The 15,145-nt window shown below is 48.5% G+C and overlaps 1 protein-coding gene across 1 annotated transcript in view; it reads right to left on the bottom strand.

The window, feature by feature from the left end:
* Positions 1–14,391, bottom strand: part of NECTIN2 (nectin cell adhesion molecule 2) — a 45,268-nt gene extending 30,877 nt beyond the window's left edge. Inside the window, exons 1-5 of the mRNA XM_033158769.1 lie at positions 14,382–14,391; positions 8,694–9,047; positions 5,362–5,655; positions 4,291–4,408; positions 1,225–1,373 (exon numbers count right to left, since the gene is read on the bottom strand). Coding sequence (XP_033014660.1) covers positions 1,225–1,373; positions 4,291–4,408; positions 5,362–5,655; positions 8,694–9,047; positions 14,382–14,391 — 925 coding nt within the window. The remainder of the gene's footprint in view (positions 1–1,224; positions 1,374–4,290; positions 4,409–5,361; positions 5,656–8,693; positions 9,048–14,381) is intronic.
* Positions 14,392–15,145: the final 754 nt, after the last annotated feature.

The raw sequence follows: 15,145 nt of genomic DNA, 5'->3' as shown, positions 1-15,145 counted from the left end.
ATCCCCCCCACGATGGACCCGGCCAAGGCTCCAGCGCTGCTGCTCTGCCTCTTCGCCGGCTGGTCTGAGTAAAGAAAGGAAGATTGGGGGGGTGTCACTCAGATAAAAGTGCATCACTAGGCTTTGCCAGCGCTGGGGAAGGGGCAGAGCTGCAGGTGGAGCCGTGGAAGAGCACACGGGTGGGGTCTCAGGGACCCCCCCCGCCTCCCCTATCCATCTGGAAGGGTCCTCCTGCAAAGGAGCCCCCTTGCTGTCCAAGGAGAATTGGGACATTAGAGGGTCCAGGGAGTGCCTCTTCCATGCAGGCCTGCCCAAGCATGACGCGGCCCAGCATATCGCCTCTGTACCTAAAACACACCCAGCCGGAAGCACAGCCTGTGCCACAACTTGCACCCAGCTGATTAGGCCCCGTAGTGCTCCTTGCTTTCCCGTTTCCACAATGCATTCGGCTTTCGGTACATGCACAGTAAGCCCACAACTTACACAGGAGTTAACATTCCGCGGATCGCAACTAAAGCCAAAATCGCGTGGGCTCAACCCTGGGTGGGGTTGCCAAGGTCATTTTTTCCCGGAACCCCGACTCCTCTTTCCATCCTCTGCTTTTTGGCTGAATGCACATGGTTTACATGCACGTAAGTTGCGGGCTTGCTGCATTCCCACGACGTGAGCATGTATCGAACCATTTGCAATACCAGGAGAAGGACGTCATATGGTGTGGAGGCCCAGATTTGGGACATCCAGTTCTGTTCCGCTCCACCCAGCACGGCCATGATAGGAGTTGCAGTCCAACAACATCTCAAATTTCAGCAAATTTGGTGTCCCCCTGTCTCTTGCGCTCCCCTAAATGCATCTCTGGAGGGAGATTCAGGTTCCCCACCCCTAGTCTAAAGATTTTTCCCTGACATGTTAGTATCATGTATACAAGGATTTTGGGGTGGGGGTGGAGAGAGAGGAGAACAGAAGCACTCTAAACATCACATCCTCCATCTCAAACTGAAAATGGCACAGCCCTGTAATCATGTGCAAGTTCTAAAGAGCTTCAGCTCTCAGCTCAGAGAAGGAAGCACATATTATATACAAACAGCTGGCCCCCAAAGCAGTTTTGTTTTTGTTTGTTTTTTTAAAAGGCAGCAAGAGTCCTCATATGCACAAAACACCAGGCCACCCTATCCAAGTCCTTTCACCCATGCACACTCAAGATCATCGACTCCCCACGATTCTCACCTCGGACAAAGATGACTTGGTCTGTCGAAACCTGTCCCACGCGATTGGTGGCCTGGCATCTAAAAGTGGTGTTCACTGAAGCATCCACATTGCGCACCAAGAGTTTGTCTCCCTGGACCTCCACAGTCTTTGGGAGCGGCCCATTGGCCCTGAATGGGAACAAGAGAGAGAGAGACAGAGAAAGAGAGAGAGAAGACTTAGCTAGGAAACAGAATCTGGGAGACTCCAATAGTCCCTTGTAAGAACCCATTACACATGGCGTGTCTTTTGCATTGAAGGATGCAAGACACCTGTGGGTATACAGTGGTATACAAATTTAATAAATGATAGTGATAGTGATGCAGGTGGCGCTGTGGGTTAAACCACAGAGCCTACGGCTTGCCGATCAGAAGGTCGGCGGTTCGAATCCCCAGTAAAGTGAGATGAGCGCTGCAACCCCAGAGTCGTCTGCGACTGGACCTAATGGTCAGGGGTCCCTTTACCTTTACTAGTGATAGTGATAATGATACTAAATGTATTCCGCTGCTGTGTGAGCTTTTCTCCACAAGCCACGACAATCAGAAACTTTTCTTTTTTTAAAAAAAAGAAAGAAGGAAGAGAATGCTACAAATTTCTTAACCTTGGGTCTCCAGCTGTTGTTGGACTACAACTCCCATCAACCCTAGGTAGCAGGACCAGTGGTCAAGGATGATGGGAGTTGTAGTCCAACAACAGCTAGAGACCCAAGGCAGAGAAACCAGTCTAGGACAGTCTGAATGCATGGTATAGGGAAGGTGAAAAGGGGCCTATTAGATAGCTACCAATGAAACTTAAATAGGAAAATCATCCCAAAGAAGATGGATGAGGACCCTGCAGAGCTCCAGATATTGCTGGACTACAACTCCCATCAGCCTTGACCAATGGCTGCACTGCCCTGGGGCTGATGGGAGTCCAAAAACGTCGATAATACCACAGGCTCCTCATCCCTGCTATAAAGGTTTATATCATTTTATATTAGGACTGCATGTAAGCTGAAGACATGGAGTAGCAACACATGAGCGAACTTTTTCCTGGTGCCACTCTGAGCTTAATTTGGCACTCACTGTTTACAGTATCTTATCAGTACAAAACAGGATACCCTTTTTCCAATGCATGCCATGCCATGTGTATGGCCTTGGACTAAACCACAAACTTAAGCCCCCTCCTCTTTTGCAACACTTCTCTGATTTTATCCCCTCGTCCCAAGGTGCTTTACAGAAGGTCATGCAGAACTTGGGAGCCCTGTTTTCCTGGCCCTCCCCTGCCTACAGCCAGAGTCATCTGGGGAGGATTTTTTTTTCCTTTGGAGAGCCTGAAGAACCGGCTCAGCCTCATTCTGTGCCGAAAGGGGAAGCCGCCTCCCACAGGCTGGAAGAAGAGGCTTAACACAGCCTACGAGTTCTTTGGAGCAGAATGTGCAACGTTCAACCCACTGAGCTGAATGCAAGCGACCAATCCCATGTTTTGAAAATGTTTTTCTCTTATTGCAGCCAGAGGCAGGCAGAAAACGCCTGTTGGTTTTTCAAACTAACTAACTAACTAACTAACTAACTAACTAACTAAATAGCTCCTGAGGGGCAGATGGGGATTGTCAACCTGGAAAGGTAAGCTCATCTAGAAGAAGGAAAACTCTGATCCTAAACCTCCACTGCCTTGTGGGATATCTTTGGAAGAAAAAAAGGCTGAGGAGTAAACCCTACACAAATCTGGAGTGGAGTCCCTAAGACGGTTGGATGGCACCTTGCACACCTCCTTCCGGCAACTCTTGTAGCCAAGCCAGTGCCAAACGTATTGCTCTGCCTTCCTTTGGACCACATCAAAAAGGCCAAGAGTGGGGTCTTGTCATCTAGGCAGCCCAGGACCTCCAGGCACACTGTCCAGGCTTGCGCCCCAGGGAGGTCACTCCAGTGCTGCAAATGCAGCAGTTAAGACTTCACCCCCAGAGGTGCTCTCCACTGTCTCTCAAGGCCAACAATAGACTCCCATCCATGGCTACGTTTTGCTTAGTGGGTCACAAGCTATTCCGGCCTATCATAAAATACAGTGGTACCTTGGTTCTCAATTGCCTTGGAATCCAAACACTGCAAACCCAGAAGTAAGTGTTCCAGTTTGCGAACTTATTTTGGAAACCGAACATGCTCCGTTTTGACCGTTACACTTCAGTTTTGAGTGTTACACTGAAGTCTGTCTGTTTTTGCAATTTATTTTGCGTTTTTGTTTTTGCAGCTCTTTTCGTTTTGTTTTTGTGACTGTGTGGAACCCAATTCAGCTACTGATTGACTGATAGTGTGACCGCAGTACATTTTTTTATTGCTTTCATTGTATGCATCAAGGGTCTCGTTAAGAGAGTAAAATCCATGTTAAATTGCTGTTTTAGGGGTTGTTTTCAAAAGTCTGGAACGGATTAATCCATTTTGCATTACTTTCTATGGGAAAGCGCGCCTTGGTTTTGGAACGCTTTGGTTTTGGAACGGACTTCCGGAACGGATTAAGTTTGAGAACCAAGGTACCACTGTAGATGCAACTGCCAGGAGCAGCTTGCACTGAAAAACAAAAAGCGGCAAGTTTCTAGTCCTCGTGGACACACAGAAGTGAAACCGGGGGGGGGGGAGCCAACACTCACTGGGCATCTTCTAAAGAAGCCTTCTCCAGCCAGGTGTTTTGGGTCACAACTCCCTTCACCCCCCCAACCTGCTGGTGGTTGTGCTGGGTGGGGCTCAAAACATGTGGTTCAAAACATCTGGGGAGCTGAGATGACCCTCCCAGGCAGACTTTTCAAATTTTGAACGTCCCAAATAGCGCAGAGAGAACGTAAGGTCACACAGTGCAGATCCTCCCTCTCGAAATCAGGAACTGCGGCACTTGGAAAAGCCTTGCATCAGCACCACTCCTGAGAAAGTGCAGGGATGCACTTCAAAGCTCATCAAAGTGCAGAAGTCCTAATTGGCCGGCTTCAGGTGAATGCCTCCACGGAAGGGCACACGCGAGGGGCGGGCCGTGTGTCCTGGCTGGCGGTAGGAGGGAGAGAGAAAGAGGTTTCGGACTCACGTGCTCCAGGTGAACTCGGTGGGCGGAGGGTTCCCCTTGGCGGTGCACTTGAGCATGGCCTCGTTGCGGCTCAAATACCAGTTGTCGTCATATCCCTCTATGGTGACCTCGGGAGGATCTGCAAGGAGAAACCAGATAGGATACTCCTGTCTTTTTGGCGGCGGGCACTGAGAAGACTCACAACCCCCTGCTTCTTCTTTCTCCCCCAGCCAAGAATGCCTTCCTGCGAATATCCCCACAAGCACTTTCCCCTTTGCTTTCCCTACCCTACAGCCGGGAACAGCACCTGCTATCTCCCTAGGTCCTATTCTCAGTTTTTTCACCTCCCGGAGAGCCTTTTATTAGCTATAGTTCTTCCCTAGTCTGCTTCTGCATCCGAATTGCCTTTGGGTTTTTTAAATGGTTTCACTGCCTGCAGGTTTGCAGCCCTTGGGCAGCTTGGGGAACAAAGGTGGGCTATAAAACACAACCTCCGGGTATCATTCCCCTCCCTCCAACATGCCTCCAAACTTGTGCGCCAACCACTAGGCGCCACTCCGCTACCCAAAACTAGGGATGGAACCCAGGCATCCTAGTTTTCAACAGCTTGCAAAGCGATGCCTTACTTCAACTGCTCCCACCCCCCAACCCCAATCTCATGTTGGGTAGCGAATAATAACAAAAATAATTTCCGAGATTGTTCAAAACAGCATTCAAAGACCAATCCTCATTCCCCTTCTCCTCCACATCCCAGGCCACTAAAAGTATAGGATCGTAAGCCTTTCCAGGGTCAGGAAATAAGAGCAGAGAAGTGAAGGCTGTGTACAAACCAAACATTTAAAGCACATTCTGCACCCCCTTCAGAAAAAAAGAACCCTGGGAACTATAGGTTACTCTTCACAAGAGCTACAATTCCCGGCCCCCTTAAACTGCAGTTCTCAGAGATCTTGATGGAAGGGGATGGAGAACGGCCTTTAAATGAAAGGGGGGGGGTGTGCAGTCATCGTCTCCTGGGCTGAGCGTTTTCCTCCGCAGGGGCCCACCTCGAGACCCTAGCCACCTCCAACCCCAAAGCCAGGCCTCACCACTCACACAATATTGAAAGCACCACCGGAAGAGCTTCTGGCTGTGGCTGCGTCTTGTGCTCCACAGTGCAGGTGATTTGCTGCCCATTGGCTTCCTTGGTGGGCACCATGCGGTAGTAGCTGGTGACGGTGACCGTGCCATCCGCGTTGGTCACCTCCGAGACGGTGGCGTTGCCGTTCAGCCCCGACTGCCACGTGATGCGGGCCGGCGGCTTCCCCCTGGCGGAGGTGCAGACGGCCACAGGGAGTTCGAGGTTGCTAACCTTGACCTCCTGGGCTTCGGCCGTGTTTTCGGGCTTGGCTGAAAGAGAGGCAGAGGTTGGGGATGAAACAGAGCAAGCGGGGGGGGGGCTGGACTGTGCTACTTTTGAATTTTGGGGAGAAAGAAATCTGAGTGCATGTGTTTTGAAACTCCCTGGTGGCCTGGGGGAGGAAAAAACTCCCCCCACATAGAAAGCTAGCATGTCAGGGATCAAATCTTCTCCACCAACTGGTTTATTTTTTGGGGGGAAGGGGGGTTCTCCTCAGTCAAGGAAGGTTGAAACATGCACTCCTTCCCTCCACAGCCGAAGAAAATGGTGACGTAATGTTTAGAGTGCTGGACTAGGACCTGGGAGAGCAGGGTTCGAATCCCCACTCAGACCTGAAGCTCACTGGGTGACCTCAGAGTCAGTCACCATCTCTCAGCCTAACCTACCTCACAGGGTTGTTGTGAGGATGGAATTGGGGGGGGGGGAGAGAACCACATGCAACACACCTTGAGATCCTTGGGAGATAATGGTGGTAGACAATGGTAACGCAATAAAAATGATTTTTTTAAAAAGCTCTCCCAGTTGATTTGACTGTACGAACTGGCGTAGTGCAGTAAACAGGGTTAATAAAAGGAGTGACTCCGAAGTTAATTGTTCTCCATCTGGGTGCCTGCTTGCGTGCAAGGGAGACAGAATTTGAGTGCCCTTTGCCTGTGCCTGGAAACGCAATGAACTGCCTAATAATAGGACAGCTCTGTCAAGGCTTCTGCTATTCATACTGGAGAAAGGGATTTAAGAGAGTCTTTTCCCACGTCCTGATTGGCGCAGATCAACGGGAGGAGCCGCTGTTGCTGGCTCTCGTCACCCTTTCCTCAGTTCAAAAGCGTGCCCTCTATTAAGGCCTATTTGCATCGAGTAAACTTGAAACCTCCGTTCCGGCCACATTTGGAACCTTAGCTATTGCATTGGAAGAACTGCCGCTACTTGTAGATTCCCTGAAATTGAGGGTCATTTCCTCAATGTTTGGCAGCTACTCCACTGCAACACTTTCAAGCTGTTATGCCGCCACTCCTAGAATCTCCGTAATCTTAAAGGCTAATTTGTTTTTAAAAAAATGGACTCTGCAGGCAGAAAGCACGCATGCCTGGTTTATAGCTGTGCAGATTCCTGCACCAGAACATTAGAATGAAGAAGCCTTTATGCAGTCGTACCTTGGAAGTTGAACAGCTTAGTTCTCGAACGTTTTGGCTCCCGAACGACGCAAACCTGGAAGTGAGTGCTCCGGTTTGCGAACTATTTTGGGAAGCCGAACATCCGACGGGGATTCCGTAGCTTCCTGCCACGCTTTGGTTTCTGAACATTTTGGAAGTCGAAATGTAGTTCCGGAACAGATTCCATTCGACTTCCGAGGTATGACTATAGATACAGTTCTGGACTCTAATTGGCGTAACTTATTCTGGTCTTGCTACTGACAAGGAGGGGGCAAGGCAATAAAGCCCCCACAACCCCCTCTCCAAAAACATCCCATTATTCTGCCACCTCGAACCGCCGTCAGTTTTATGCCTCCACGTAGATTTTGAGGCTGCAGCATCTACAAAAACGTGCCACCCCCACCCCACCCTGGTCTTTTAAAAAGGCAAACCAAGAGCTTTTGTAAGCAGGATTTGTCACCCAGCTCCACACTGCGCTGCTGCAGAAATCACAGAACACACAGCCCTTGCTTTTTAAAAGGAGAAACCCCTCAGAGATAGGTCATCCAAGGAGCTCTCAATCTAATGAGACCTCAAGGCAGAAAAGATGGGGGGGGGAGTGGGAATCCCCCCCCCCCAGAGGTCCTTCCATGCTCAGATTAAAGGCAAAGAGTCCTAAATGACAGTCCAGCGACTTTATTGCTGAGCCATGCAAGAAAACTCCGGTAATTTGAGCACGAAGCCCTGTTGGGTCTCAGTTGCCCAAAGCCCTTTTGGGTTTGTTTGTTTTTTTCCCCCTGCTGCAAAGCAGCCTATTAGGTAGGGACTTATTACCGCTGTTATTACGCTCCCTGGTTGCGGAACATTACAATGAATTGCCCATAATTAATTCGAGGAATCGGGGCACGGCGCTACCTCACAACACAGGGGCGCGCGAGCCGGGGAAAGCGTTTAAGAGGCTTGGTTCAGAAATGGCCCCGAGGAAGCAATTTAAAAATGTGCAGATTCCCCTCCCGTCAGAATACTGCCAGATGCAGGCAATTTGCATCTCCAAAAATAACAGGCGGAATGAGCCAGAGTCCTACTTCCCAGTTCTGGGAAGGACAGATCAAGACAGGGGGTGGGGGGTGGGGGTGGCAGCACAACTCCACAGGCCTAACCAGTACCCTGCACGACATCACTCAAAATATTCTTCAGTATGGTGGTTAGAGGGTTGGGCTAGGAGCCTAACGTAGGGGAAGGCTCTGGGCTAGATCCCTGCTTAAGTCAAAGCTCGCTGTTTGACCCCTGTCCAGGACTAACCTGCCTTACGGGGGGAAAGGCATGGAGAAAGAAGCAGCCCATTGCAAACTCTGAACTCACCAAACATCCCATATACAGCTGTACCTCGGAAGTCGAACGGAATCCGTACCGGCCAACCGGAAGCCGCGTCGGACGTTCAGGTTCCAAAGAACATTCACAAACCAGAACACTCCTTTCCAGGTTTGCGGCGCTCGGGAGCCCAAACGTTCGACTCGCAAGTTGTTCGTGAACCAAGGTACAACAGTAGATGCAAAGTAAGATGAGGTTAAGTTCTTTCTACCATTTAAGACATTTTTATACCATCTTCCCACTGAAAATTTCCAGGGCAGCTTAGAATTGGGCTGTTTGCCTAAGGTGGGGAATCTGTGGCCGCCCCGATGTTGCCGGACTGCAACTCCCATCATTCCTCACCACTGACCCCGAGGACCACAGGCTCTCCACCTCCGGCTTAAACAGGCACGGAAGCTCCTCTGGTGGGGTGTGCTCTCTCTCACCCCAGGGTAGCCTGATCAGCTGCAGGGGTCTGCAGCCTCACCAAGCGCTGTTTGTAACAGGGGGTCCCACATTCGCCTTTCCACATATGGGTTTGCCCTTACCCAGTATAACCAGGTTGGTGATGCCGTCTTCGTTGCCCGAGGGGTACGCAGCGAATTCACAGGCGTAGGTGCCCTCGTCGGCCATTCGCAGGGGGCCAATGATCAGCGTAGCGTCCTCCAGGGTCTGGGTCCTGAAGCGGATCCGCCCACGCTCCGTCTCCAACGGGTAGCTGGGCTTGTGGTCTGGGTGGAAGACGGCCACATTCTGCTTCCTGCCCGCAGCTTCCTTCATCCAGGTGACCTGGCTGACCTTGATCTCATTGCCCGTTGACACAAACGTGCACGGCAGGGTGACTTCCTGCCCCAGGTAGCCCGTGACCTCATCCAGGACTTTCACCCTCTGGGAGATGGCAGCTGAAAGAAGGGAAGCAACTAGTTAAGTAACGGGCCCAGCCACGGTTTTAAAGCAGGCTGGCGAACATCCCCTTGCCTTGATAGTCTCTTTGCTCCTCCCTCTTCATACCTCTTTGGGTTCTGGGAGACCAGTGGGGAAGGGAGCTGGTTGCAGCCGGAGGACTCATCTATGCCTCTTGGCCCCCACTCCTTTCTAGCCTCCTCTTCTGCCTCTAATTCTGGACTGCTCTCTGCCACAGACTGTTCCCACTCACTAAACCCTGTTACCTCTTCGGCTTTCAACACCTCCTCCTCCCAGTCTTCTCCCTCTGACCACTCAGCGCTGTCCCACCACCACTCCCCGGGCTATGAGCCTTCTTCCCTTGGGGGTTCCCTAGCTGGTACCTCCCACCGCTCTCTTGCCTCCTACCAATCCATGAGACCTTCGGGTATAGTGGCGGTATAGAAATAAAACATATAGGCAGGTTCCTGCCTGCGTTCCAGCTTAAGCAGCGCTGGCCACGCCCCTGGGTCGACCGGATTGGCCAGTCCGGCGGTGACACGGCCAGGAATCCTCCCACTGTCCTGGGGCTGGGATCCCAGCCCCTGTAGGCGTGGAAGGGGCGTGATGCCCGCAAGTCCACCTCCTCTTTATGCGGAAGTGGGTTTAGTAAGCGGCTCTTGAACTCAGGTAAAGTGTGTCCAAGCTGTGGAAGGAGCTGCAATCCCACCCACCCCCCAAAGGATCAAGTTTGCAGCTTGGTATTATTATTATTATTATTATTATTATTATTATTATTATTATTATTATTATTATTATTTATTTGTACCCCACCCATTCTGGCTAGGTCTCCCCAACCACTCTGGGCGGCTTCCATCAAATATTAAAATACATTTAAAATATCACAGTTTAAAAACTTCCCTAAACAGGGCTGCCTTCATAATGTTAGAGGACTGGGAAAGGCTTTGGGAGGAGGGTGTTAAGTTTACCGCATGCTATGTGTTGAAAAAAAATATGATGAAAATGATGTATAGATGGTACTTAAAATCTGTAAACACCTGTAGCCAAAATGTATCATTCATATGATAATAAATGTTGGAAATGTAAAGAGAAAGAAGGAACGTTTTACCATATGTGGTGGACGTGTCCAAAGGTAAAAGATTTCTGGGGAAAGATATATAATGAATTGAAAAAAGTATTTAAAAAGACATTTATTTAAAAAAACCAGAAGCCTTTTAACTCTTAAGAATACTTGGTGGAGATTTACCCAAAAAAGATAGGAGATTCTTTATGTATGCTACGACGGCTGCGAGAGTACTGCTTGCCCAAAATTGGAAAACACAGGACATTCTGACGACAGAAGAATGGCAAATGAAGATGTTACACTATACAGAACTGGTTGAGATGACTGGATGGGTTCGGGAACAGAAGGAGGAGATGGTGGAGGAAGATTGGAAGAAATTTAAAGTACAGTGGTACCTCGACTTACGAATTACTCGACATATGAATTTTTCGACTTACGAATGAAAAAAGTGCCCGCACGCCTAAAAAATTTTCGACATCCGAAGGACATCCATTGGCGGTTTTAATGGAGTTTACTCAACTTACGAATTTTTCCGAATTTTTCGTTTCCAATGCATTCCTATGGGGAAATCGGTTTTTTTTTTCGACTTACAAATTTTTCGACCTACGAATGTGCATTCGGAACAGATTAAATTCGTAAGTCGAGGTACCACTGTATACTATAAAAAATATTGTAATATTTGAAAAATTGGAAAGATTTTGGAAGTTGTGGCTTAGGTTTATAATGAAAATAGCAAAATGAGAAATTATGGAAATAAAGATAGAAGATGACATAAAGGAGGTTAATATCGAGGATTTTTAAAGGTTAACAATGAATTTGGGAAAACTACTAAAGATGTATTATAATGAAATTCAACAAGGAGGGATTTGAGGAAGTCATGTAAATAAGTGAGGAACGTTAGGAGTTTAAAATTTCTATTTCTGTTATAAGAGGTAATAATGTATATCAATTTTGTTAATGTAATTATGTTGTAATCCTTTATTGATTTGTGGAAAATGAATAAAAATATTAAAAAAAAAAAAAGTTTGCAGCTTGGAGCAGGAGGAGAGTCTCTTGGATCCAGTTTTGCCACTGGAAGCCCAAGTCGCCATCTAGCTGGCCAGCTACACCCCTATCTGGACACAAATAACCTGGTTTGCATACCTTTCAAATGTTTAAAGCACGGGTGTCAAACACAAGGTCCGCGGGCCGAATCCGGCCCACCAGACTTCGTCATGTGGCCCGTGTAGCCGCCGCCAGCCGCCAGCCTTCACCTTTTATTCTCGCTTTTTTTAGCTATTTTTGAATATCTACTTGCCATTATTCTGACTATGTTTCTGCTTTCAGAGCTAGTTATTACTTACATTATTACAAAAAACAGTAATAATTGAATGCAGTGACAATAATTTATGATAATAAAGAGTGGACACATAGTCCTACAAGATACAACCGGCCCTTTGAGGGTGACCAAACTGCTGATGCGGCCCCCGATGAATTTGAGTTTGACACCCCTGGTTTAAAGTGTCTGCTCACATGCATTGTCTAGTTACAGCTTTGTTACGCAGGGATGGGGAACCAGATATTGCTGGGAGTCCAACTCCCATCAGCACCTGCCAGCATGGCCCATGGTGAGGGATGATAGGAGTTGGGAGTCCAGCAACTCCTGTAGGCTCACAGGTTTCCCCGTCTTTGCGCTGTTATTCCCTCTGCTGCAGAGAGTGGCAACTCGGGCTGAGAGCAGGCAGCCTCGCCTAACGCCTCCTTGGTGAGTGACTAGCGGAGATTCGAAGTGGGGGGGGGGGGTTCCTCGCCATCTGGGAAGCATGTGAAAATTGACAATGCAATAAAGGAAGCCCAACGTCTTCCTGCCACTATCTAGAAGGGAAGGAGAAGTGGTGATGCAGATTTCAGGCGGTCCCCGGGAAGGGGGAGCAGCAAGCTGATCGGCAAACAGATGGAGGAGAAAGCCGCACCATCTGCAGACTGGCTTGTGGTTCTGCCTACAGTGAAATACTGCTCATAATGCAGAACAAGCGGAGCTCGGCGGCAAAGAGAGGGAGAAAAAGAGCAAATGTGGTATCAGGTGCAGGATTCAGCTCCAAGGATTTGAAGCCTTAGTTTGAAGTGATAAAAGAGGCCTCACGGCTGCAAGACAGAACCTGGGAGCATGTAGGTCGTGCCTGTCAAAAAAACCTCAAAAGGGGGTGGGGCTGAGCATAATTTTGGGGGAGAGGAATTGGATTTCAGCTCCTTTCCCCTTTCCACAAAGTAAAATTATGTAAGGGGGAAATTCCAAGTTTGGCTGGTTCGTATACTTTTGACCAGCTTTCCCCAGTGTGGTGCCCTCCTGGTTTTTTTGGACGGCAACCCCCATCAGCGGGATATAATTATTATTTTTTTTAAAAAAAAGATACAGCAAAACAGAACAAAAAAAAATTCTGCTCCAAGAAAATCTGGATTCTGCGATCTGTCTCTGATGCCCTCCTTGCATTTTGGACTACAACTCCCACCAGCCCCAGCTGGAGAGGAGGGGAGGCAGGAGACAGAGATGAGGCCGGCTGCTGGAGAATCCAGGGAGTCGTCTCCTCCTGCTGCTGCGACCAGCTCCCCTCCCTCTGGTCTCCCAAAACACACAGAGAAATGAAAAGAGCAGAGGAGAGATTGGTGGCACACAGACACAGTCTCAGATTGCTTGGGGGCGGGGGGGAAACCCTGGAGAGGAGGAGACTTAGGCAGCTGTGGGAAGGCAAGGACCTGCCTCATTGGGGCGAGACCTCCGGAGAAGAGCTCTAGGCCTGTGCTGTTTTGGTATCTCTGAATAAAGAGTCAAACTTCGCTGACACATGATTCCTACTTCTGACACTAACTCCAGGTTTGGCCCCATCATCAGGAGAGGTGAAACGCTCAAGAGGGCATGGAGGATCTGTTCCCGGCTCATCCCTGAAGGTATTGCCATTATATCACCTCTGGTCACATTCAACGCTAGGGAAAGGCATGCCACAGCGTGGCTCAGCATCTCAGGCCCACGTGACAGAGGCCCGCACCAAACAGCTGCCACATCCGCCCAAGCAACACAAAAGCACTTTGCACGCTGCGTAAAATATCGGTGAGCAATATCTGACAGCCACTTCTTAATCATGGGGTTGCAATGAAAAGCCAGTCAGGCCGGGCGAACTTCTCACTCTTCCAGAAAGTGCTGCAGCTGCCTCTGGCAGAACCACACACACTGGCCATTCCCTGCCTAGGGTAACATGTGCAGGAAATGGGCCAACATTTTGCCCAGCTTGAGAGTTCATTGCACTCGAAAAGGCTCATTTCCTGGCCGCAAGTCCAGAAGTAGCGTTATTATCAATCTACGATGGGGTGGAAGGTTCGCAGGCTATGATGGACTTGCTCACAGATTTATTGACAGCTGCACAAATTATGATAGCTAGGAAGTGGAAGGGGCAAGCAGAATATAAAATGTAAGAATGGTATAAAGAGGTGTGGGATATAAGCTATTAACAATAAATTAGCATGTGCCATTAAGGTAAGACGGGGAATACACAGGAGAAATGATTTTGAGGAGATACGGAAGGTATTTGTAGAATTTGTGCTGTTAAAACGGAAAAGGGGTCAAACCATTGCAAGAGGTGTTGAAATTTGGGGAGGTTGGATAGTTATAATGGAATGGTCTTGGTGGTGGGGTGCACATTTTCATTCTTATTATTTATGATTATTACTTTGTCAAAAAAAGAGGCTCAATTCACAACAGTCTAGGTTTGCATGAAAAACGCACAGATTCCTTTACCTGAAAATTAATGTTATAAAGAGGGGAGCGGAGAGGACAGGACTGTGCTGATAACATCACTATACAAGCATTAGACACTGAAGAGATAATCGCAACAAACACTCTTAAAAGCACTGTTGTTCTTTCCAGGAGTGGAAATATCCCAATCTTGCCAAGAATCTTGTCCCATCCTCCCTTTAGAACAGGGTTGCTCAAGTCTCCAAGAGGCTAATTTATTAAGCAGCAGCCTGGCTCCTGGCAGAGGAAGGATGGGATATTAAAAAAAAAAAGTCTCTCAAACTTTCTCCAACACAGCCAGGGGAGGTTAAAAATAAACAAATAAGCAGATAAAACAAGTTTGACAACACAGTATCTAAACACATACAATATTTCTGCTGCTATATACAACCTTTAAGTCAGGGATAGTGAACCTGTGGCCCTCCAGATCCTGCCATATATGGGAAAAGGTCCTTTTCTGTGGTGGCTCCCTATTTGTGGAATGCTCTCCCCAGAGAGGCTCACCTGGCGCCATCACTACATATTTAGGCACCAGGCAAAAACATTCCTCTTTGCCTGGGACTTTGGCCATTAAACAATCTCTGATTGTTGGTATGGTCCCCCCCCCCACTGGTTGTTTTATTACATTTTATTATCATACTATGCAAATTATGTTTTTAATGTTGCACACCACCTTAAGATCTTGGGCTAAGGAGTGGGATATAAATCAAATTAACAGCAACAACATCCAGCAGTGTGCATGTGGATGGGAAGATTAAAAAAACAAACTTGAACAGATCTGTACCCCAACCCATTGAACATTTCCAAGGAATGTTCATAAAAATCCCAATTTGTACTGTTGTTGGCATCCGTCTGCCTCAACAGACAATGGAGTGCACCTCTGAGGGTGAAGAAAAATTGCTGCATTAGTAGCAACGGGGTGACGTCCCTGGGGCGAAAGTCTGGGCAGTGTGTATGGAGGTCCTGAGCTGCCCAGATGACAAGACCACCCCCCTTGGCCCTGCTGATGGGGTCACAAATAACTCACTAACAGGGAATAATAAGTTCACTAACAGAGATGGTTAGGTAAAGGTAAAGGGACCCCTGAGCATTAGGTCCAGTCGCGGATGACTCTGGGGTTGCGGTGCTCATCTCGCTTTATTGGCCAAGGGAGCTGGCGTACAGCTTCCGGGTCATGTGGCCAGCATGACTAAGCCGCTTCTGGCGAACCAGAGCAGCGCACGAAAATGCCATTTATCTTCCCGCCGGAGCGGTACCTATTTATCTAC

The sequence above is a fragment of the Lacerta agilis genome, chromosome 8 (assembly GCF_009819535.1).
Source record: "Lacerta agilis isolate rLacAgi1 chromosome 8, rLacAgi1.pri, whole genome shotgun sequence".
NCBI lineage: Eukaryota > Metazoa > Chordata > Lepidosauria > Squamata > Lacertidae > Lacerta > Lacerta agilis.
The sequence above is the reverse complement of the archived record's forward strand: the minus strand, read 5'-3'. Positions and strand labels throughout refer to the sequence as shown.